The 27,176-nt window shown below is 32.6% G+C and overlaps 1 protein-coding gene across 3 annotated transcripts in view; it reads right to left on the bottom strand.

Annotated features, from left to right (window-relative positions):
• LOC108733603 (integrin alpha-PS2) overlaps positions 1-27,176 on the bottom strand; it is a 173,424-nt gene that overhangs the window by 41,936 nt on the left and 104,312 nt on the right. The window contains exon 4 of one of the 3 annotated variants that reach the window (XM_018464836.2): positions 14,302-14,422. In XM_018464836.2, the coding sequence (XP_018320338.1) occupies positions 14,302-14,422 (121 nt within the window). Of the gene's footprint in view, positions 1-2,446; positions 2,564-5,068; positions 5,186-14,301; positions 14,423-27,176 lie in introns of those variants that run through there. The other 2 variants (XM_025980397.1, XM_025980396.1) reach the window with 2 other exon arrangements.

Here is a 27,176-nt window from a genome sequence, read left to right as displayed (position 1 = left end):
CCCCTTTGTCCCCCCTGGGCTACGCCACTGGAATAACTCTGCACATTAATGTAAACAATTGCGTTCAGGGGAATCGGTTTTATTTCAAAATTCCAGACTTTCCTTTTACAAATCCATCTGTTAAAATCGGTAAACAGAATCCAGAAGCTTTACCTGAACTTGAAAATGAACAGAACGTGAATGTTAATTCGTGAGATAAACTAAACGGTTTCCGGATTATTTTACCTTTTTATGTATGTTCTTAAAGTCATCTTCATAATACTTAAAAAACCTTTATCAAAATTCTGTTTGTAAGCTAGCACATAATACTGTAATAACAATAAAATAAATTTCGAAATATAAATGTCTAATTGTAAATATTAATAAAACTGCGTTTTAATCTATGGTGTATAGAAAGGATTACCATTTAGAAACTGAAATGGTTCTGTATAATAATGTCGTTTGAATGGTAGACAGCATGACACGATTCAGGTCATTTGATTTCAATAATTTTATATAAAAAGGCCAAGAAGAATTTCAAATCACTCATAAACAATATGATCAATTTTAGATAATATACCTAAACAATTTGTATTTTTTATGTAATCTTCTAACCGTCTAGCATTATAATCTCCGAAAATATTTACAACAACAATATATTCGAAATTGTTGGACAAAACATTTATGTGTAAACGTCTTGAGATCGTCAACGATCAAGCGAAATCTGCAACAGTAATAAAAACGTGCACATTGCAATAACAAAGATCGCAATCTGTAAATGGGAAGGCAACATCTGGAAGTAAAAGACAACAGCAGCCAGCAGATTTTAATACTATTGTACGATAGTATGTTATTCCAGGGTAGAATTAAGATGAAGGACCGCACACCGAAGCACACGCAGCGGGTGACATTCTGGTTTGCCACCGTACAACCAACGAGAACAGAACGACTGTTAACTAATAATATAGAGGAAGAAGGAGACATGCTGGCAATCTCATCCCGTTTCGTTATGAGACGGATAATTTGCTTCCGAGATACATTTATTACGTACTGCAAACGCTGCCGATGCTGCTGCTAATGCACGTGTCCATAGCTACATAGCTGCAACACATGTGTTAATTATTGAAGCCCAACAAACAGGACGACAAACGCGTTTCCGTAACTCCGTTCTAGTCATCGTCAGAACATTTAATGACGTGGGTCGGAAATGCAGGAAATGTAGTCAATAAAAGAAAATAGTGCGACTTTTTTAAACGCCAAGGGTTTTATCGTTTCATTCTACGAAGTCGAGAAGATTTTCTTTTAACAAATGGTAACATCCGTTTAAGTCAGACTTCTGAAGTTTGAGGCGGTTTTATAAGGTACACCAGGGTATTGTTTTGTTACAATAAACAAGTGTTGGAAATATTATTATGAGGTACCTGTATCCTATATCAAATAAAAACCAAGGACTTTGATCCTTTTTTCTGCTGGACAGATAGGTCATGCTTTACAAATCCTAATAAATTTAAGAACATATAATATGTAAATCCATTGTAAAAAATTAAGAAATGTACAGGAAAAGCAGAAAAACACAGTCATTAATAATAAATATCCCTTCGTAAAGCAACAAAATGTAAAATTATTTAAACCAATTTGAATTAGAGGGATTTTAGGGAGTTCAAACAGTCCACATGATGTTCTTTTAATTATGTTGCAGTCGTAGGAAGTTTATTGATTGATTGGTAAAAAAAGAAATCATTTCAACCGTTTCGAAGATTAACCCATTTAACTTAACAGCATACAATTATTCACACGAGCTTAATAAAGGCAGTTATTTCGACACTACAGATACTTTTATCTATTAATATACGATATAGATATATAAATAAAACGATTATCTGCCTTGCGATTTGTTTACCCATTTAATAATTTTCTTGAAAACCAAAAAGAAAAATACATTCATAAAACTCTTAAATTTTAATGTATTTTATGGTTTGATGTTGAAATAACGACCCTAATAATTTAAACAGAAAATTCCGGAAAATAATAAGTAGATAAGTATATGCTAAGAATAATAAAATGACCATCAATATTCATTGACTTAAAAATACGAAATAATGAGCTTTCTGTTAAGTCTTTTACATTCGACAGAAATTTTAGTGTGCTAATTTACGAAATACTGTTGTATACTGATATTTATTTTTTGCGTCAATATTAAAAATAAAAATGGCAACAATATACTTTCGGCTTGTACATTTTTAACACAAGCCCATATAAAATTATAAAATAATTCTTATTCAAAACATCGAAACAAAAACTTGTATGTTTTCGATAACTGTGTGAGATAAATTTTAAGGCTTAAACAGAGATGTTCGTTTTCGATAAAAATGTACCGTTACTTAAACGTGATGAAAACAGATCGTACAGATAGATAAATTGTTAAACGAAAATTTCCCAAGGTTTATTAATTTTAAAACATTTTTACCTGTTCGACATGGCGAGTATTCGGAATATTCCCCGAAGTCGCCTTTGGATACAAAGCAAGTTCCTACTGGATCTCTTCTCTCCTTTGAGGACGAAAACCAGATATATCGAGGCGCACAAGCCTGAAACAAAAGAAAAACATTAAAACTTTAATTACTTTTTAGAAAATCTTATTATTATACATTTAGACTAAGCAATCAAGAATATATTACGTCTAACCGAAGAAAATGCATAGGGACAACTTAAGGAACTGTATCTAAAGAAAATAATTAGACTTCCAGTGCTTCTCAAATAAAATATTTAATGCAACACAGTTTACACTGAAGAAGTCAGAAAGCATTCGTTAGCTAGTTAGTGAATACCTTTAGGCACTATTCAAACTTGTATTAATAGGAATTATTATTTACTGAATGTTTAATTTTACCATATCCTAAAAAAATATCTGCTAAAAAAGTTCCAACATAAATCTAAAGATTATGCGAACTAAAAATATGTAAAACGTATCTAACTGTATCTTGTTCATAAAAGTCTTTTTCCATATTCTCTTCGCTCATTCATTCGTGTAAATTATTCAAAATTCAAGCGTTTTATAATTAATTCAAACATAATAATATCCCATGATAATACGTACAGCATGACACGATTCAGGTCATTTGATTTCAATAATTTTATATAAAAAGGCCAAGAAGAATTTCAAATCACTCATAAACAATATGATCAATTTTAGATAATATACCTAAACAATTTGTATTTTTTATGTAATCTTCTAACCGTCTAGCATTATAATCTCCGAAAATATTTACAACAACAATATATTCGAAATTGTTGGACAAAACATTTATGTGTAAACGTCTTGAGATCGTCAACGATCAAGCGAAATCTGCAACAGTAATAAAAACGTGCACATTGCAATAACAAAGATCGCAATCTGTAAATGGGAAGGCAACATCTGGAAGTAAAAGACAACAGCAGCCAGCAGATTTTAATACTATTGTACGATAGTATGTTATTCCAGGGTAGAATTAAGATGAAGGACCGCACACCGAAGCACACGCAGCGGGTGACATTCTGGTTTGCCACCGTACAACCAACGAGAACAGAACGACTGTTAACTAATAATATAGAGGAAGAAGGAGACATGCTGGCAATCTCATCCCGTTTCGTTATGAGACGGATAATTTGCTTCCGAGATACATTTATTACGTACTGCAAACGCTGCCGATGCTGCTGCTAATGCACGTGTCCATAGCTACATAGCTGCAACACATGTGTTAATTATTGAAGCCCAACAAACAGGACGACAAACGCGTTTCCGTAACTCCGTTCTAGTCATCGTCAGAACATTTAATGACGTGGGTCGGAAATGCAGGAAATGTAGTCAATAAAAGAAAATAGTGCGACTTTTTTAAACGCCAAGGGTTTTATCGTTTCATTCTACGAAGTCGAGAAGATTTTCTTTTAACAAATGGTAACATCCGTTTAAGTCAGACTTCTGAAGTTTGAGGCGGTTTTATAAGGTACACCAGGGTATTGTTTTGTTACAATAAACAAGTGTTGGAAATATTATTATGAGGTACCTGTATCCTATATCAAATAAAAACCAAGGACTTTGATCCTTTTTTCTGCTGGACAGATAGGTCATGCTTTACAAATCCTAATAAATTTAAGAACATATAATATGTAAATCCATTGTAAAAAATTAAGAAATGTACAGGAAAAGCAGAAAAACACAGTCATTAATAATAAATATCCCTTCGTAAAGCAACAAAATGTAAAATTATTTAAACCAATTTGAATTAGAGGGATTTTAGGGAGTTCAAACAGTCCACATGATGTTCTTTTAATTATGTTGCAGTCGTAGGAAGTTTATTGATTGATTGGTAAAAAAAGAAATCATTTCAACCGTTTCGAAGATTAACCCATTTAACTTAACAGCATACAATTATTCACACGAGCTTAATAAAGGCAGTTATTTCGACACTACAGATACTTTTATCTATTAATATACGATATAGATATATAAATAAAACGATTATCTGCCTTGCGATTTGTTTACCCATTTAATAATTTTCTTGAAAACCAAAAAGAAAAATACATTCATAAAACTCTTAAATTTTAATGTATTTTATGGTTTGATGTTGAAATAACGACCCTAATAATTTAAACAGAAAATTCCGGAAAATAATAAGTAGATAAGTATATGCTAAGAATAATAAAATGACCATCAATATTCATTGACTTAAAAATACGAAATAATGAGCTTTCTGTTAAGTCTTTTACATTCGACAGAAATTTTAGTGTGCTAATTTACGAAATACTGTTGTATACTGATATTTATTTTTTGCGTCAATATTAAAAATAAAAATGGCAACAATATACTTTCGGCTTGTACATTTTTAACACAAGCCCATATAAAATTATAAAATAATTCTTATTCAAAACATCGAAACAAAAACTTGTATGTTTTCGATAACTGTGTGAGATAAATTTTAAGGCTTAAACAGAGATGTTCGTTTTCGATAAAAATGTACCGTTACTTAAACGTGATGAAAACAGATCGTACAGATAGATAAATTGTTAAACGAAAATTTCCCAAGGTTTATTAATTTTAAAACATTTTTACCTGTTCGACATGGCGAGTATTCGGAATATTCCCCGAAGTCGCCTTTGGATACAAAGCAAGTTCCTACTGGATCTCTTCTCTCCTTTGAGGACGAAAACCAGATATATCGAGGCGCACAAGCCTGAAACAAAAGAAAAACATTAAAACTTTAATTACTTTTTAGAAAATCTTATTATTATACATTTAGACTAAGCAATCAAGAATATATTACGTCTAACCGAAGAAAATGCATAGGGACAACTTAAGGAACTGTATCTAAAGAAAATAATTAGACTTCCAGTGCTTCTCAAATAAAATATTTAATGCAACACAGTTTACACTGAAGAAGTCAGAAAGCATTCGTTAGCTAGTTAGTGAATACCTTTAGGCACTATTCAAACTTGTATTAATAGGAATTATTATTTACTGAATGTTTAATTTTACCATATCCTAAAAAAATATCTGCTAAAAAAGTTCCAACATAAATCTAAAGATTATGCGAACTAAAAATATGTAAAACGTATCTAACTGTATCTTGTACATAAAAGTCTTTTTCCATATTCTCTTCGCTCATTCATTCGTGTAAATTATTCAAAATTCAAGCGTTTTATAATTAATTCAAACATAATAATATCCCATGATAATACGTATAATAAGTAGGAGTGGCATTTAAAATTTACATCCGTTAAGGTCAATCCTCCGGTTTCAACAATGGCATAACTTTTAATATGATACCAATGCAAACATCTGAAAGCATTATAAAGATGTTTGCGCATGGAATAAGATGCTTCTAATTTTAGCGTACTTATACGATATATAGGCATAATGAAGAGCTTTTTTTAAGCAGCATCGCTCCTAAAAATTCATATGCGATATAATTTAATACACTATACAAGGGACACATCCAGCTTTCAGTAGAAAACGTGTTTTTAATAAATTAATCAAAGTTCTTGCCATGAGAGATAGCTTAATTAATGTAATTATATTTTTTCATACGTATTTATACTAATTTATAAAGGACTTACACATACAAATATATAAAAATTGAGACAATGTACTGTTTATAAATACAACAAAAAGGTTTACTAACATTAGTATAAAAAATCACAGATTTTCTAGGGTAGTAAATTTTTTTTACGTTAAATAAAGACTAATATAGAAGACTTAACACCTTAAGACGAAACGAGAAAGTGGAAAGGCAAGAGAAGCAGGTACTTATTTGGTTTTAGCAGTAAGTGTTTTTTGATGTCTGGATAACACATGGCTGAAATATAGAGGCAAAATACTTTTTTTTTTTCGATATTTTTTACATTTTTCAAGTGCCTTGTACTATTTTGTTCCCTAAGAAGTCAGTTTATGCGTTGGAGGAAGGGTCATTTTATGCACTGGTAAGTTCTCGAATTTTCATAACTCAGGAAGACCAATACAAAGACTGAAAGTATTTGAGCAAGACCAAAACCAAGACCGAATAAGCCAGACCAAGACTGAGACAGTCGCGGTATTAGTCTTGCTTTGCTCACCACTAGTTGAACAAGACCGAAACCAAGACCAAATAAGCCAGACCAAGACTGAGACAGTTGCGGTATTAGTCTTGCTTTNAATATTTATTATTATTAAAACATCCGTAGTGCTTGTGGTAAAATTTTCTATTTGCGTAAATAAAAATAACAGTACACGCAATATGGATCCATTCCGGGAACCTATCAGGTTACCAAGAAAAAAAATAATAAAAAAAGTCATAATGTATACAGTAATCTCTCATGAATACATACACAGGAAGTACATATAGTAGAAATTTACCTAAACAATTTCTCGTAAACATAAATGTACTTATGACAAAAATAGATTTTAAGGAAATAAGATTAAATTTCTTGCAGTAAAGCAGTAAAGCAGTAAAGCTCCTTAGCTCACAAATTACTTCATTAAAGCGATATCGATATCGATTATGAAAAATAAATTCGAGATTAACGTGCGAAGTACGTAATAAAACCGACCAAGTGGTTTCTGGTTGGGGCCACAGTTAGAATTTTAATCACCAAACGTCCTGATCAAAGTGGCCAATTCTCAAAATTACAACATCCTGTGTATTTTATTTGAGATTCGAGAAAGGTATTTATGGTGACAACATATATATAAAACCAGTGGCCTTTTTTCAAAAAGTATGTAGATTGACGCTGCTCCTTTTGCAATGAGAGATAATTTACTTTCTTATATGTCTTTGCATAAAACCATTAATCCAATTTTCATTTTCGATCCAAGGAACTAAACATTTTTACAAATATTAAGTTCTTCTCTGATATTACATAGAAACTGATTTTGACTGGGATTACCAACCCTTTTGCATTTGAGGTCTGTTGTCCTATATTTTATTAAGATCCTTTGAATTACGCAAAATACTCTTGAATTTTCCAGTAGTTTAGTGTGGCGAGTTCTTCACTACGACGTTCATTACCATCCCCAGGAGTTGGCAAATGTGTAGGAACTCCCAACTAATACATTGAGTAACGCATGTGATGAACTTCTCGAAAACGTTCCTAAGGACTCAATTGTTTCTCTTTTTTTTTTAGTAATGAAGTCCATTTTAGATGTATCAACAAGCAGAATATGAGCTACTGGGCTGACCCTAATCCCCGAAAATTGTATAAAAGACTTTTATATTCACCTAAAGTCACAGTGTAGTACTGGTTGTTGGTCCATGGCTTTTTGAAGAAAATAACGTCACAGTTATGGTGAATTCCAATAACCGGATGGTATGCAAATATGTCGGAGATTTTTTTTTCCAACTCTTGATGAATTAGTCTTAGGGAATATTTGGTTCCCACAGAACAAAGAAAGGGCTCACACTTCAAGGGCATCAATGACTACTCTAAGGGAACACTTCCTAGAACGTCTTATCTAAATAAGGAGCAATTTGGAGTGGCCAGCCCCTTTTCCCGATTTGACCCCTTGCGATTTTTTGTGGGGTTTTTTGAAATACCGCGTGTATGCCAACCATCCTAAAACCCTGCAAGACCTTAAAGTCCATATCGGAACAGAAATTACCAACATATCCACTGCAATGTTGGCAAGAGTTATAGACTTATTAGAAATCGGTTTGTTTAGTGTATCGACAATAATGAGCGTCACCTTCCTGAAATGATTTTCGAAATTGTCTAAAACAAACCCTTAGATACGTACCTACATTATAGAAAAAAAAAAAGAAAAATTTTCTAATTCACAAAATGAGTTTTATTGCGTTTTGAAAAAAAGGAATTATGTTGCCGCACCCTGTATATTTTATGAATAAAAATAGATACCCTTATTTGTGCTGAATTTCTCTCCAATCTCCTGTATTCTTATTCCCTTCGTCCTAAAAATCTATAGCAAACGTATTTCTGACAGCCAGATGGAAAGACAGTAAAACTTTTACACTATAAGTGGGTTCCCGTTCGATATCTTAGGTAGATATGGAACCCTAAATAACTGCACCTCGGGTATAAAAGTACTCTACAGTAGCACCCATCTCTAATTCATCTCAGTTCCTTCATTCTTTTGTGTTTCCAATTAAGTCACTTTGTTAGAACTAACTAAGAAGTTAATCTACTCTGCATACAAGAAAGGAAAAGCATGTTCATAAGCACCCGACCATCCGTTTCAAAAAAAATTCTTTCTGATGTGCCGACTTTCAAAATTGGAACCGGTCATTTCATTGTAATTTAACCTTTCACGACGAAAAACAGAACTGTTTGGTGTTGACGGTAGTTGCACTTCTTCCTATTATAACATGTATAGTTTCATTTTTCGTTTTTGTTAAACACGTGCAACCAGCATATCTAATCACTTCTAACGTTAAAACACATGCTTTAAATTGACTGAGGCATCTAAGGTTCTTGTTAAATGCCGTTAATGTTCTGGAACGAAAATCCCATTACAGCTAATTTGTTAGAAGGAATTTTTATTTAGTTAATAAATTCCTCGTTTCTGCATTCGATAAAAACTCTAGTGTGAAATGGCACGCAAAATTAAGAGGCATTTCAACGGAATGTACATATACAAATAAATATACAATGGGTTCAAAGGATTATCTATGCCTAAAGTAAGAACGGATTTACTGTTTATTGGGTTTATTAGGACTGTATATTTATCGAAAAGAGAATTTATTTGCACGCAGTTAAGTTCTAAAACGGTAAGCATGATTGGAAATTAAAACTCAGATGATAAATAAGTAAATTTTTACTTTCGAAGCGAATGGAACAACTTTTGATGTTTGCGCTGATTTTTTGTGAAACAACCACATCTTTATCGGTTACAAATTTCAAATAGTTCGTTACTGTTCATATCCGAAGTGATACATTGTATTGTATTTAGGTATTACGCTTCGAAACAATGTTTAAGCAACGTAAAATTAAGGAAATAAAAACAACTGAAAGTATTGGTTTCATTTTAAGCCACTTTTTTGGTAGAAGACTGTATGAGCAAAAGAAATTTTAGGCAAAACCACTCTATTAACAAGCAATACTGCGTATTAGGCCGGATGTGTCATCAATCATAATGACAGTAACCGTCATCTGGAAGACAAAATCTTCCGAATAAGTGAACACGCTGCGGGCAGTCCGGATCTGTTCAACTAACTAACCGTTCGGATCGGAGGGTGTAGAGTTACGAGACTCTATTAGGTATTATTGTTAGAGAAAAATAAAGACAAAAGAAGATTCAGGTTATTCGAAAACAATATATATTATTTAGAAAACAATCAAAGGATATAAAAATACCGAAAATTCTAAAATCAACTTTGCTTCTTATACATCCTAATGAAATTCTTTAATTACCTACTTTTTATGCGGACTGATTGCAGTAAATACTTTTTATTTTAAAAGCTACGATAAGAATGTCAGCTATATCGATAGATTTTAAATGATGAAGATTTTGAAATCTCACTACAGAAACAATAATACAGAGCTGTTAACTAAATGAAATAAAATAAGTTGGTTTTAAATTGAGTGTGATTTGAAATACTATGGTTTTCATTATTACAATAAATAAATCTTTTCTTCGTAGGTTTTTATATTGCAAAAATGGCACCAAGACATGTAGACGTCTTACAGGTTATTAGTTGGGTAGCACAGTTACAAACTCCTGCTTTTCTCATTAATTTCTTAAAATTAAAATAGCATTAAAAGTTCAACAGGAAGTGAAGAATGGCGTGTATATTCAGGTTTTTTATTATACCATAATTCTAAACTTAAAATCCATCCGGGATTCCGGAATGAAAATATTATCAAATATATGTTGAAACAAACAAAAATACTAATTCATGTAAAATAACATAAAATGTCGACCAAACGATCAGACAGATATAAATCTTTAATTTATGAAGAGGAAGGAAGGGCGACCGTTTTTCTGAAGCAGCTACCTCATTTTTGTCATCACCTAAATGTTTATAGGTATCTGGAATTTATAAACAACTAGAATTGACTCACTGACAGACGTATATAAGTATGTTTATTTTTTTTTTGGTACGGAAGTCTTACATGACATTTAAAAAACCTGTAAACAGATGTCAAGCTTCGTATTTGGTTTTTATGAAAAAAAAACAGAAAAAAATATGGGTTAATAGGCTTTACCTACATATCAGTTAAAAAATCACAACCTTTTAAGGAAATTGTATCTAGANAAGTATGTTTTTTTTTTTTTTGGTACGGAAGTCTTACATGACATTTAAAAAACCTGTAAACAGATGTCAAGCTTCGTATTTGATTTTTATGAAAAAAAAAACAGAAAAAAATATGGGTTAATAGGCTTTACCTACATATCAGTTAAAAAATCACAACCTTTTAAGGAAATTGTATCTAGACATTATAAAATAAATAAATTGACAAGTACAATATGGTATAAAAAAAGCATATACAAATTTGAAGGGTGTTATAATTTGTTCAAAAGATTTTGAGAATTCAATGGCGTAGCGTGGATTTTTGCTACCCGGGGAGGGGACCCTGAATTAGCCGCCCTTCCTATTTTTATAATAATGTAACATCTTTTACTTAAACTGATAGGGATTGCAGTGAAAAGGTGTAAAAATAACTTGCATTTTTAGTTTACCCCTTAAAGTGATATGTAATGTTTATTTTTATCGAAAATTGAAAATTCATGAGCTTATTTACAAATAGCTTTGCTTTCCTTATAGCAAGGGGATTTTGAGGATTCATCTCAGGATTTATTAAAATTTCGGTTCATTAAATAGATTATACTGGATCTTCAGTACATATTTTTATTGTGGTATTCTTTCCATACCTTTGCAATGAGTTTCAATAACTCAGGATTCTGCATCATTTAACTGATGGCATTTATAAAATTTACCGTAATATTATACAGTGCTAAATGTAAATAGAATATTAAAAGTGTCTTGACGACACCAGACAACTCATGCTTCTGTTTTTCTGCAATTGTTACAATTACGGAGATATTCTACGACGTATATTTTTGTGCTATGGGAGCTTTAACTATAATAACGACCTTCGTCCTTATCATAAAGTGAACAGTTAGGGTTCGACCATTGGACCTTCAGCTTTGTTATATGAGGTATAAAAATTTGCCGTTTTTACGGTTAGATACAAGACAGCTATTCTCAAATTTTAATCAATTAAAAAATGTTGGTAATTTTGCCAACCAAGACGGTAATGTCTTGCTATGTAGTACAAATTATTAATATCTGGTACAAATACCAAGAAATTATAATATATAACATTACTATGCGGCGGACCCGATTGTACGTAATACTGAAGAAAACATTTTTGCCGCCCCCATATTTACGCCTCCCGGGGTCCAAGTTCCCCTTTGTCCCCCCTGGGCTACGCCACTGGAATAACTCTGCACATTAATGTAAACAATTGCGTTCAGGGGAATCGGTTTTATTTCAAAATTCCAGACTTTCCTTTTACAAATCCATCTGTTAAAATCGGTAAACAGAATCCAGAAGCTTTACCTGAACTTGAAAATGAACAGAACGTGAATGTTAATTCGTGAGATAAACTAAACGGTTTCCGGATTATTTTACCTTTTTATGTATGTTCTTAAAGTCATCTTCATAATACTTAAAAAACCTTTATCAAAATTCTGTTTGTAAGCTAGCACATAATACTGTAATAACAATAAAATAAATTTCGAAATATAAATGTCTAATTGTAAATATTAATAAAACTGCGTTTTAATCTATGGTGTATAGAAAGGATTACCATTTAGAAACTGAAATGGTTCTGTATAATAATGTCGTTTGAATGGTAGACAGCATGACACGATTCAGGTCATTTGATTTCAATAATTTTATATAAAAAGGCCAAGAAGAATTTCAAATCACTCATAAACAATATGATCAATTTTAGATAATATACCTAAACAATTTGTATTTTTTATGTAATCTTCTAACCGTCTAGCATTATAATCTCCGAAAATATTTACAACAACAATATATTCGAAATTGTTGGACAAAACATTTATGTGTAAACGTCTTGAGATCGTCAACGATCAAGCGAAATCTGCAACAGTAATAAAAACGTGCACATTGCAATAACAAAGATCGCAATCTGTAAATGGGAAGGCAACATCTGGAAGTAAAAGACAACAGCAGCCAGCAGATTTTAATACTATTGTACGATAGTATGTTATTCCAGGGTAGAATTAAGATGAAGGACCGCACACCGAAGCACACGCAGCGGGTGACATTCTGGTTTGCCACCGTACAACCAACGAGAACAGAACGACTGTTAACTAATAATATAGAGGAAGAAGGAGACATGCTGGCAATCTCATCCCGTTTCGTTATGAGACGGATAATTTGCTTCCGAGATACATTTATTACGTACTGCAAACGCTGCCGATGCTGCTGCTAATGCACGTGTCCATAGCTACATAGCTGCAACACATGTGTTAATTATTGAAGCCCAACAAACAGGACGACAAACGCGTTTCCGTAACTCCGTTCTAGTCATCGTCAGAACATTTAATGACGTGGGTCGGAAATGCAGGAAATGTAGTCAATAAAAGAAAATAGTGCGACTTTTTTAAACGCCAAGGGTTTTATCGTTTCATTCTACGAAGTCGAGAAGATTTTCTTTTAACAAATGGTAACATCCGTTTAAGTCAGACTTCTGAAGTTTGAGGCGGTTTTATAAGGTACACCAGGGTATTGTTTTGTTACAATAAACAAGTGTTGGAAATATTATTATGAGGTACCTGTATCCTATATCAAATAAAAACCAAGGACTTTGATCCTTTTTTCTGCTGGACAGATAGGTCATGCTTTACAAATCCTAATAAATTTAAGAACATATAATATGTAAATCCATTGTAAAAAATTAAGAAATGTACAGGAAAAGCAGAAAAACACAGTCATTAATAATAAATATCCCTTCGTAAAGCAACAAAATGTAAAATTATTTAAACCAATTTGAATTAGAGGGATTTTAGGGAGTTCAAACAGTCCACATGATGTTCTTTTAATTATGTTGCAGTCGTAGGAAGTTTATTGATTGATTGGTAAAAAAAGAAATCATTTCAACCGTTTCGAAGATTAACCCATTTAACTTAACAGCATACAATTATTCACACGAGCTTAATAAAGGCAGTTATTTCGACACTACAGATACTTTTATCTATTAATATACGATATAGATATATAAATAAAACGATTATCTGCCTTGCGATTTGTTTACCCATTTAATAATTTTCTTGAAAACCAAAAAGAAAAATACATTCATAAAACTCTTAAATTTTAATGTATTTTATGGTTTGATGTTGAAATAACGACCCTAATAATTTAAACAGAAAATTCCGGAAAATAATAAGTAGATAAGTATATGCTAAGAATAATAAAATGACCATCAATATTCATTGACTTAAAAATACGAAATAATGAGCTTTCTGTTAAGTCTTTTACATTCGACAGAAATTTTAGTGTGCTAATTTACGAAATACTGTTGTATACTGATATTTATTTTTTGCGTCAATATTAAAAATAAAAATGGCAACAATATACTTTCGGCTTGTACATTTTTAACACAAGCCCATATAAAATTATAAAATAATTCTTATTCAAAACATCGAAACAAAAACTTGTATGTTTTCGATAACTGTGTGAGATAAATTTTAAGGCTTAAACAGAGATGTTCGTTTTCGATAAAAATGTACCGTTACTTAAACGTGATGAAAACAGATCGTACAGATAGATAAATTGTTAAACGAAAATTTCCCAAGGTTTATTAATTTTAAAACATTTTTACCTGTTCGACATGGCGAGTATTCGGAATATTCCCCGAAGTCGCCTTTGGATACAAAGCAAGTTCCTACTGGATCTCTTCTCTCCTTTGAGGACGAAAACCAGATATATCGAGGCGCACAAGCCTGAAACAAAAGAAAAACATTAAAACTTTAATTACTTTTTAGAAAATCTTATTATTATACATTTAGACTAAGCAATCAAGAATATATTACGTCTAACCGAAGAAAATGCATAGGGACAACTTAAGGAACTGTATCTAAAGAAAATAATTAGACTTCCAGTGCTTCTCAAATAAAATATTTAATGCAACACAGTTTACACTGAAGAAGTCAGAAAGCATTCGTTAGCTAGTTAGTGAATACCTTTAGGCACTATTCAAACTTGTATTAATAGGAATTATTATTTACTGAATGTTTAATTTTACCATATCCTAAAAAAATATCTGCTAAAAAAGTTCCAACATAAATCTAAAGATTATGCGAACTAAAAATATGTAAAACGTATCTAACTGTATCTTGTACATAAAAGTCTTTTTCCATATTCTCTTCGCTCATTCATTCGTGTAAATTATTCAAAATTCAAGCGTTTTATAATTAATTCAAACATAATAATATCCCATGATAATACGTATAATAAGTAGGAGTGGCATTTAAAATTTACATCCGTTAAGGTCAATCCTCCGGTTTCAACAATGGCATAACTTTTAATATGATACCAATGCAAACATCTGAAAGCATTATAAAGATGTTTGCGCATGGAATAAGATGCTTCTAATTTTAGCGTACTTATACGATATATAGACATAATGAAGAGCTTTTTTTAAGCAGCATCGCTCCTAAAAATTCATATGCGATATAATTTAATACACTATACAAGGGACACATCCAGCTTTCAGTAGAAAACGTGTTTTTAATAAATTAATCAAAGTTCTTGCCATGAGAGATAGCTTAATTAATGTAATTATATTTTTTCATACGTATTTATACTAATTTATAAAGGACTTACACATACAAATATATAAAAATTGAGACAATGTACTGTTTATAAATACAACAAAAAGGTTTACTAACATTAGTATAAAAAATCACAGATTTTCTAGGGTAGTAAATTTTTTTTACGTTAAATAAAGACTAATATAGAAGACTTAACACCTTAAGACGAAACGAGAAAGTGGAAAGGCAAGAGAAGCAGGTACTTATTTGGTTTTAGCAGTAAGTGTTTTTTGATGTCTGGATAACACATGGCTGAAATATAGAGGCAAAATACTTTTTTTTTTTCGATATTTTTTACATTTTTCAAGTGCCTTGTACTATTTTGTTCCCTAAGAAGTCAGTTTATGCGTTGGAGGAAGGGTCATTTTATGCACTGGTAAGTTCTCGAATTTTCATAACTCAGGAAGACCAATACAAAGACTGAAAGTATTTGAGCAAGACCAAAACCAAGACCGAATAAGCCAGACCAAGACTGAGACAGTCGCGGTATTAGTCTTGCTTTGCTCACCACTAGTTGAACAAGACCGAAACCAAGACCAAATAAGCCAGACCAAGACTGAGACAGTTGCGGTATTAGTCTTGCTTTGCTCACCACTAGTTGAACACCAGTTACTATTTTTAAGGAAATTAATTTTTTTACTGATTCTACTATCACCTCTGTCTTTTTTATTTAATCTCGTAGCAGTACTGCTTTGGTCGTTCATTAGTTTGTTTTTTTTAATAGTATTTTTGAAGTGAAACTTCTTTACGCACGGTAGGGTAAGTTCGTTTCATGCGAGTTGCTATGTAACGAAATCATGCAACGCATTTCTTCCGGTGTCTGTCCCAATGTATGCTTAGATCTTTAAAACTATCTAACGGATTTTAATGCGATTTTTTTTAATAGGTAGAGTACTTCAGAAGGAAGGTTTATATGCATAATATAGTAGAGAAACACTGATAATTTTAGAGGTTTGTAATGTGATGTGGTAAATAAACACATTTTTTTGCGCTTACATTGCCAACGCTGGCTGAACCCTACGAGATATATCAAAATAATATACTACAGTATTGTACACCTTAAAAAAGTCTACAAAAAAGTCCGTGATAGTATATGTCTATCTCTCAGGGATAACCCACAATAATAATCAATACAGCATTAATCCTTANAATACGTTGTGCATTTAGTATAGATCACTATGGCCCTTTACAGCATGTAATTTAAATGAATATTTTCGAAGATATTACAGACTTAAAATGCAAGGACATAGCGGTTGCGGCGGTACCGCCCGGTTTGTATTGTCTAATGACAAAAAAGCTGTGATTGTTGTATATAAAGACATTTTATAGTATATTTACTATCAGCAATACACCCGTGCGAAACATAGTGTACAAATAATACCATTAAACGAATTCCTTAACCCCAACCCCGTATGTTTGTGTGTTTGAAGAAGTTTCACTTCAGTAGCCTGTTGTATAGTTACACGCTGTATTTTTCTTTTAAATTTCATTTTTATGGAACGATTTAAGAAATCAGTTTTATAAATAAACAATTTCCATTTACTGTGCTGTTTTATTACTCGACTTTAATCAATTTCACTTTTTAGTCTATGTTTATGGTTTTTATTAATGAAGACATTGTACATCTCCAATTTTGGTATAGGTAGGTAGTTCTTTTTATTAGTTAAGTCTTCCAGTAAATTTGTAGCTTTCGACTAATAAAAATAAACGCAATATTACGAAAGTACGTAGCTTATGGCGGATAGATAAAAAGCATCATGGAAGAATACGTATACAAATTCCTTGAACATTAAAGTCCTTCGGTATCGTCTTTAAATGGATGCTTCGAGTGACAAACACGTAGAGATTTTTTTAAATGGGAAAAATTTTATAGACAATTTGCTCGATACAAACAACAGGTGATAAAATAAACATTGCGGCTAATGCCGTCTGTAATTGAAGATTCGATATTGTTTTCCTTTTAGAGGAACGGAATTTGAAAGACGTGAGTTAGTTATCTGATGCTCAGAGTTTCTTTATTCTCGGATTAATCGTTGCCTTAAATCAAGCTGAATGGGATGAAAGGCCAAGCACATTGCAGTTTGCATAATTATTAAGTCCAACAATCGTTAATGAAAATGCACGTTTTGACTCTTTAGCGCAACCTGCCTTTAAGACCGATTCCAAGTCAAAGTGACGCTTGCCGTATTAGTATCAGTTAACACCTGGATCGTGAGAAAACGCCAGTTAAAGAAAGTACCAATTTGGTCATAAACTTTAATAGTCAGATAGAATAACATTACTTTTACAAACAAAAAAAAAATAAATAAACACGGAAGAAGGTGATAGCTAAACAATAGTCTGTAAGCACGCCACATTTCAAGCTTTAACTTGTTACTACTATTTGTTGGCTAATAAAAAAAATTGTCTATTTCCTTAACACTTCACGAAAGAGCACAGCTTATAGGTTGAAGACCGTCTACTCGCGAGATGTTATCATATCTAACCCAATTTTATCCAAATTAAAAGTGTTGGTTGTATATTGTAAGACAAAAGACAAGTAAGCCGAAAGCATTGTAAAATATACCTTCGCATTCAAGAGGACAACGGTTTGATTCCGGGTCCGTCATCCCTTATTCCACTAGTTTTCTTGGACCACTAAATTCTGGAGTACTAATGTTCTACACAGTCAGAGATGTGATTTATTTGAAATATTTGCATTTAAAGTGCAAATACAAAATGAAATTTTCCAAATGTCTTTTCTATTTGTAAAATACAAAATACATTTTGAAGGTAAAGAAGCTTAAAAAGGGGACAAAAAGACAATCCATGAATACCTTCTAATTCTTTAACTGAAGAGAGCCCAAAATATTCTAAACTCCTTGGAAATGGATAATCTAAAATATTGGATCGATATTGTTTTCCGGGTTTAATGTCATGGTGAAATTCCAAACTACGAAATGGTATGAATTACGACAAAACAGCCCCCAAAACAATATTGAATTGACATACGCCAGCTGTGTAAAACTGAAAACTACAAGATGTTGTGATGTGCTAATAAATTCGTATAATCCAAAATTCTTAGGAAACGATTCGAAAAACTTTACTTATTAGATGAATCCAAAGCTAAAGGAACTATGGATTCCATTTTTTCCTCTTATTACAATGTATAAAAAATCGGAAACACAAAATGTTGATTTTACATCAATAAAATTATTTGCAAGTCTATTTGGCTGCGATCTTTCACGGTAAACAAACTATTTTGGCATCAGTGTTTCTTTTCCAATTTAAACGGGTGATAAAGGCAAATAAAGAAGCAAATAGAAGAATTATTTTTTGCAGAACTAAAGAATCTGTAAAATAAAGATAGAAAAACTATATCTCAATTATATTATATATCACTTTAAACAGAAAAATATGGATCATTAAATAGATACTACCATCCACGCATTTCCATGAGTCTAACAGCGTCTTCCGCACTACCTCCCGGCTTTACCCTCGTGTATGTATCGGAGGGGCTGCCCGCAAAAATTTTTTATTCTTATAAAATGCAGAATCCGGATTAGGGAAATTACTTTCATAGACCACAACAAAAGGACTATTTTTTACTCAGCCGTAATGACATCATTTCAGAGGTAATAGTGACTTACAAATTACTATATATATCATTTATTTAGTAAAAGGTCTGTTTTGACATTTTTTACTGAATATACACATACTTATTAATCATCAAATTTAAAATCTATGACAAAGTTAGTCAATCGACAAGCATATACGTACACGCACTTAATAACGGGGAACATTATAATAATATCTAAAATAAAATATGAACATCTTCCGCTTGCTGCTATAATATATTGCCCGAAACATCGATATCTCGTTATACAACTTCAAAAAACGTTAATAAATTGCATTACACCGGGCACATACACCGCAGTTGCGGTTGTTGTTCCCATCATCGCTTGTAATTAATGGGAGTGATAACTAAAATTTATGGCAAGAGGCTAGGTACTCTGAAGCGCAGGATAATGAAACGAACCCGGAGCTCTTCCTTTACGTGAGCTTTAAAATTGCATTCGGCAAAGAAAATACACTTTGCATTGAGTCACAAATTATAACACAAATATTACATTATTATTATTATTCATTATTAATCTGTTTTAAAATGAGGAAGTATTAGAAAGAGTACGAAAACAGACAGAATAGAGATAGAGATAGGAGCTAAGACAAAAAGAAGTAGACCTAGATAAGATTACTCTTCAAAAATAGTTAAGGGTTCTTCTAGTTTTGCGGCTGAAGAGGACCTTTATTGGTCCTAGAACGGCCTGAGGTAGAAGGGTTTTAGTCGGTAGGTCCGAGGTCTTCTTCCTTGGGAATCCGACACTACGCAGTCATACGGACGGCTGGGTGTCTTTTGAAGATTTCCCTTCTTCCACGAAAACATAAAAAAAAATCTAGTTTTATTAGAGAGATACTAAGATAAGATGCAAAAGAGTGGAGGTGCGTGTTCAACCAGTTTTTGGACTAACGATGATGATGATTATGATGAATCCTTTTAACGTGGTGCAGGAAAAATAAACTATATTCGCAAAATTGTTAAAATATATTAACTTGCAATTGCAATATTTTATCGCAATTTCAAATTATCTGCGAATGAAACTTGAACTTTAAAACAAAATAAAAAATTACTTTCAAATAGCACGTTTACTTCACATAAGAAATATAATGTTCCATTTAAAATAATGACAATAATTATACCATATTCTTGCAGTATATCCAAAAGTTGGCGAATGAATTCTAAGTATTATTTATTTTAATTGAATAGTGCCTTATTAATAAATGTCCTGATCAAAATTCTAGTTTAGGATTTTTTGTAAATCGTCTATCATACCACTATTTAATTTTCATTTTTCTTCCTTGATTTATTACCTACTACAGCAAATGAATGTAGTTTCATGGAACTTTTAAAACAGTAAAATAATTCCCTGAGACTTATTTGAAAGAACAACCAGTCTATATAGCAGGGAGAAGGAACATGGCTTTTTTAAGCAATTTTATGCTTGATTTGAAACGGTTAATTGTAAATTACATTCACGCAAGATCATCCCATGCAAGCAGAATTAATGATTTGGAAAGGATCTCACACGAATGGTGCAAACAGTGTAATTCTTTTAATAGCTTTTACTTATAATTAAATAAGATTATTGGCTAACATTATGTAGGTATTACTTTACTTGTCACAAGTTCATACCCAAATGTTTTCAGCAAGCAATAAACTTGAATCGGTTATTTTTTGCTTCGGACAATATTTACCGCAGTCATAATTAAGAAATCATTTTAAAAATTTAATTTACTTACATTTGAACCTCTTTATGTTTATAATGATTTGTATATGATAACGAAAATCCACGAATTATGATGCGTTGAAAGATATGATGAGAGCGTTAGAAAGAAAGAAGACGTTGGAGTTAAATGTTAGTAAGAGTAAGTACATAGAATTTGGCGAAACAAGAGGCAGAAAGAGGAAAGAAAAAAGGAGATAAGGGGGAAGGGAAACAGATAGAAAAAGTTAAAAAACACACGGTGGAACAGACACAAGTGGAAAACATTTTTATAAGAAGGATATTAAATGGGTATTGAGAATCGATAGATATACACAGGATTATATAGTACGGAGAGAATTAAAATGTGAAAAAATGGCAGAGGAAACCAGGAAAAGGGTGGTAAAATACGAGATAAAACCAGAAAAGCTAAGGGATAGGTGTATAAGAAGGGAATTATGGAGGAAAAGGATTTTAAAAAATGGAACAAAAACGAGGTATGACAAAGAATGCGATGAAGTATTATACGATTTAAAATTGAATGAGAAACAATTGAATAGATGGGGCAAAATGGGGATATGTGTTGAGGGAATGGTGAGGATGAGGTGTAATGAGATGATAACCGGAGAAGATCTAAAAACTATTGATAAATCCAGATATGTGAAATGAATATTTGGAAGCATTGACAGGGAGGGTGTTTACCCAAATCATTTGAATGGAATGACGGATGTGGACGCAATAGCCAGGTTTAGAGGGGGAAATGAGTAGAAAATATTGGTATTGGATGAAGGACTAGGAGAGGATATGCGAAACTGGAGATGAAACAATGATGCATGTGCTGGGAGGATGTGGGGAAACCAAAAATTTGGATACACAAGAGGGAATATCAAGTGGGAGTGACGATGGGCTGATTTTGTAAAAAAAGAAAGGAGTGTAATTTTTTCTACTACGATAGGTAAGTTAATATAACGTTTCACATTTGTAGAAAATAACTATAGGTTTTCAATAAAGTATATTATTATTAGATAACGAAAATTAAATCTTCAGTGCCTTCAAGGCTTAAAGGTTTCTTTAGAATTAATGTTTTCTATTTTCCAGTTTTGAGAAAAATGGAAAGAACCATTTGCATAATAGTTTAGTAGTTATTATCTGTTTCTCTTTTTATAATGGAAATAGATGGAGTAGTTCAGCGTTGGGCATATTCTTATCTCCATAAATAACTTGAACGTGGAATTATAAAGATAAAAAACATTGAAACGATTACGATTTAAAAACGTGTAGTGGCAAGTTTCGCAATTCTTCTATGGTGCCAGGTAATCTGTTGAATATTCCCCACAAGCGCTCGGCAATTTACTAATTTGTCAAGCAAAGCTTTCTTTGTGGGTTTGTCGCGCCTCGCTTCTCCAAAGACAGATCCGCGAACGACAGCGAAAAACTTCCAATAAATCGGCTGGGAATGCAGGGCCTTCTCGAAATCAAAACCGTTTCGCTTGCCGAACCAGATGGAACCCGTTCCCATTTTAATTTCCGTTATACAAACTGCACACAAAGAATTTTAATCGGGTGCATTCTTTGATAACTGCATTATGTTATCGAATCTGCCTGAATCTTATGAAATGTAGGACATGAAGTTAGAAAAAATAATTTTTAAACAATCAGTTTGTTTCAGTCAATAAGTTTACTGCATCGTCCATTGGACGGTGGATATCAATATCGATATCGATCGTAAAAATTCAATGTAACAAAATTAAATTTTTTAATTTGCATTAATGTCTTCAAAAATATTTATATTTGAGTTCTCCTTATCATTACCACAGTTTTTAAATTAATTTTTATATACTAATTACTAATTTGTCTTCTATTTTAAGAACGAAAGCCGTAATTGCTAAATATTGTAAAAATGGAGTAACATAAATGATGATTAGTATTGTAGAGAAACTGGTCGTAAAATGATGCTGCAGAATCGCCAATTATTGTTCATTCATGATAGCATAAATCCTTAGCAATTTTAAAAACATGATGTTTGTAGACGGTTAAGTTCAATTGGCATATTAATCCGCGTGTCCTAGCCAATTTATGGTTTGCAATGGTTAATTGTAATTTACGAGCGGTTCTTCTCGGTGAACACCCACCACGCTACAACTTTTTCGGTTTCTTTCATTTGTCATCCCGTTGAAAATACGACCATAAGCATAGCACACACTTTGCAACCAAGTTTTTCATTTGGACGATAATTTTTCTGTTTTAATACGATCAGTAGCTCATTTCTTACATTGCCTGCTTTTTACCTCGTCCTTACCATACAAGTAGGGTTGCCATCTTTTCAGGCTTAACATAAAGTATTTCTAGACTAAAACGTTAAAAAAAAGTACTCAGCATAAATATAAAGTATTTTATTTTTTGTTTTTAAAAACATATTTTTTGTACACCTAGCAGCCAGTAACAAATTGCTGTCGCTCTTAAATACATTAATAGCCTCTAAACATGGCAAACAAAGATTTAAGTAAACTAAAAGTTCATTTTTAATTAGTTTTAATGAAGCTTTATTCCTGTTGTCCCGCCACTTTGCGTTCATAACAGAGAATACTCTTTCTGTAAATGCTGAAGTGGCCGGAACGGACAGCAAAAGTTACACTACTTTGAACAGATTTGGGAAATCAGGTTGTTTCGTAAATATGGCTTGTCATTTTTCTGTGCAATATTATCGATGTAAAAGTACTCTGAATTTCGAATAATCGCTTATAAAATTACGATGTTTACTTAAGGCCTTAAATAAAGTATTTTTGTGTATTTTATGTGTCTGGTAAAGTATAACGTACGCACAGTCGAAATAGAGTACAATACTTTACAATAAAGTACGGGTGGCAACCCTACATACAAGCATCAGGCTTTCATCAAAATTTATTGATTTAAACGATATCATTCACCATTGTAGTAAGGTACATCGAAATTTTATTAGGTAAACATTAGAAAACTTTAAATTATGCCCTTTCATTGCCAATGTAGCCCACATAGGAGAAAGAAGGACCCCTGAAGAAGTTCGCCACTCGTTTGAAGTTAGAAAGCAACTCCAACTGCCGACCCCCAATCAGTTTATTGCTGTATTATTTGAATAATAACGGTATAATATTGAGTTTAAAAAAAATGCCATAAATTATCCATCCCATGGGACTATTATTCAATGTTCGCATTGTTGATTTCCCGTGGTTATAAAACAGAAAAAATTATTCTAATTGTAAATATCTTGCAAGTAATGATTCACCCGCGGCATTAGCGTATAACGTTGCAGTACTACAAACCATCTGATAATGATGAAGTACTTTGGTTTTATCATTTTAATTTTCTCTTTTAACTCACGGTCGACAATTTATCGTTGTTGCTGTTATTATTGCAGTCACAACAGATCTTCGTTTTAAAGCAATTCAGCACGTCTCGTTAAAGCACCATTTACTAAAAAAAAGCCCAGAAACAGCTGCGCTCGATAATTTCTCTGATCATGAACACTATGGCGTGCGAAATAACCAAAGTGCTTTCAATTATCGTAAAGGATTAAACAGAATTAATACAGAATATTAATGCAGCCAGTTTTCAGAGCTGATTTACATTCAAATATGAATGATTTCAAATTGAATCGCCACTCTCTATACCTTCCCAAATTGGAGAATTTTACTTACGTTGAATTGAGTTCTCTTTCAGGTATGAGGAGGGGTACTATTAGCAAAACCAATTCAATATACATATGTACCTAATTAGGGATATTTGGTTGTTCTATGATTCATTCTATTTCAAAATTCTTCCTACATACATTCTTATAATTCCTTTTAATGAACAGGTTTGGGGTCAAAATATAATTATAATATTTCTAATTATCGCTCTTTCGTTATCTTCTTTTTGGATCCCTATGTTGATTTGCATGCTATCAGCTCTTCCTTAATAATCATCACAGTAACATAATTTCAAACTATCAACAGTTCTACTTCTATTTTCCTTCAAGTTCAATTCCTTTATCTTTTTTGAAATTCTAGAATTCACTCTAGATTTTGTTTAATTGCATAGGTATCTACTTGTTTTTTGGCAATTAACACAAAAGGTCGAAACGGTTGCTGAATTATAAAACTTTTTGTAAATTAAACAATTTACGAACAAAATAAATCTTCAAATGTTTTGGCGTTCTTTTTTTTGGATGCCTTCATTAGTGACTATTGAAACTGAAATAAAAGTGACGATGATGATCGACGAAACGTTTGGTAGATTAGAATATCCCACATCCCTAACTATTCTAATCTAGGTCTATCTCTGCCCCATTTAATTCCTGTTTCTGCTTCTAATATGTCCCTGTAAATCCCAGAAGCTATCCTACTACTTTATCTCTTCTTCTTTTCTTAGTTCTAATCTTTTCTATTACCTTGAAACAATTAACTTCAAAAGTCCATTTTCTGGTTAAATAAGGCCGAAAAGTGAGTATCACTACAGTAAAAGGTTTAAGCTGAAGCTTTTAGTTGACTAAATGATGATAATTTTTTCAAAATGGCTAAATAAGGAGATCCTTCTTCGCTATACGTACGATCGTCTTTGACAAACCGAGTGATTAGTTAGCAGATAATTCAAGGAAACGTTTTCTTGTTGAAAAGCGGTTCATGTCGCGGTGGTTTAGCAAAAGCGGTGAATGCGATCGTAACTCACGGACGGCAATTGTATTATCTTTGAAGTAAAAGCGGTCCAAGGAAGAGATGAACTTGTAAATCGCGTTGTCCCGTTTGCCAATAGCTTCGGTCAGCCAGTTCCTATTGCTGGACAACTGCAACAGTTCCTGATGAATAACTAGTGCACTACACAAAATAGAACTCGCTGAAAAGGAGCGAATGCAAACTGTACAAATTTTCCTTGGGTGTTTACTAATATTGTAGAGGAATTTGGAAAAAAATGATTTCAAAACTCCGACATAAAAAAAATAAAATGTAATATTAACATATCTTAGCTAATGTATCTAATAGGACACAGAACCCACCATGCGAAGCATTTTTCAGCTGTAACCTAATCCGTAACTAATGATTCTTAGAATGGGTTCCGAAATTTCTTCTCCTGACAACGCATGGTGCAACACGTTGTTTTCAAAATTAAGAAATGAATTGAGAAAAAAAAATTCCATTCCAATCGAAGACAAACCACTGTGTAGCAAAATGATAATAACAATGTTTACATATATTTTCCCATAAAAGAAACACCTCAATGAATATTTATTTGTAGTTGCATGTGTGGGGTGAAAAGGGAATGGTTCAAATTTGGAGATGTTGGCAACAATGAATGTCTTATCCAATGGTGTATGGCCGTTGAACTACCACACGGCAATATCATCGGCAGTACGCTCGTTGAATGGTAATGCGGCAAAAAGCGGAATCATCTGCGGCAAATACGGACATATCGACGATTGGGAAATGTGGTTGAGCTGGTTGCAGGGTCCCATCGATGTCAATGGTGTCAATACTCCAACGAGGAATCAATCAGTCATATGATACTCTCCACGGCGACGTTTGACGAAGAAGCCTGCTCTCCTACCGGGGATTCTTTTTAAATAGATGTTCGTTCCATTCTATAGTATTTTACTATCTGGCACAGAAGTCAGACGAGTACTTATAGTGGGTACCGTTTGATGGACGTAAACGATGCCATAATAGAAAACGCAATGTTGCGTTCTACTGAATACATTTTCAACTTTCCGTTTCTCCAGGAATTCTCCTCGTTTCAGATTCTTGCCTCTAATACGCCTATTTGTTTTGTGCGCGAACCGCAATGTCAGTAAAACAAACAGATTGCACCACTAAAGAGAATACGTGCTTCAATGCAAAATACTTGGACTGATACTACCATCAATAAAATTAAATTATGTAAAAGCGACACTTCCATAAAGAGCATAACTAGGAGAGAGGCGGATTTGACATTCCTTTGTTAGGAGAATTCGCAGCAAAATCCTGTGTGTTCTCCAAAATGAATCATCATGCAAAAACATAGGCGTTATGAATTCTAGTGCGTTACAAAATTACTTATACAAAAATTCATAAATGAAAACATTTGTTATACTAAGAATCATGTTACGAATTTAAAGTATCCCATTAATTTTGATATTTTTAGTCTATTTTCTAATCCAATGAAAAAGTCCTTGCTACTTGATGCACGGTAATATTCTATTGCTCCTATTTCTTAACCATCTTCACGATCGTCAAACCTTTTTACAAAAATGATCAACCTGCAGAAGAAAAAATGATCTTTTCTTTCCATTTTCTGTTTTTTCAATTTTACTAGCTTTTCTGAAGAACCATTCTTCCTCGAATATTAGCTTATAAACTAACGAGATTCATCGTAGATCAATATATTTTACCATCGATAATAGTGGTAAAGTGTTGTTCTAATCAGTATTAGATACGCCCTAGACAAAAATTTTCAGTCTCTCTCCAGTCTCTCAGAGTCTTTCAGCGTCTCTGAGAGCATCTCTCACTGTCTCTCAGTTGTTGCCTAGGTGTTTTTATGGATCTCTCACAGTCTCTGTATGAGAGACTCGAACGATAAAATTGTTAATTCAAAGATTC

The sequence above is a fragment of the Agrilus planipennis genome, unplaced genomic scaffold, assembly GCF_000699045.2.
Source record: "Agrilus planipennis isolate EAB-ADULT unplaced genomic scaffold, Apla_2.0 scaffold41, whole genome shotgun sequence".
Lineage (NCBI taxonomy): Eukaryota > Metazoa > Arthropoda > Insecta > Coleoptera > Buprestidae > Agrilus > Agrilus planipennis.
The sequence above is the reverse complement of the archived record's forward strand: the minus strand, read 5'-3'. Positions and strand labels throughout refer to the sequence as shown.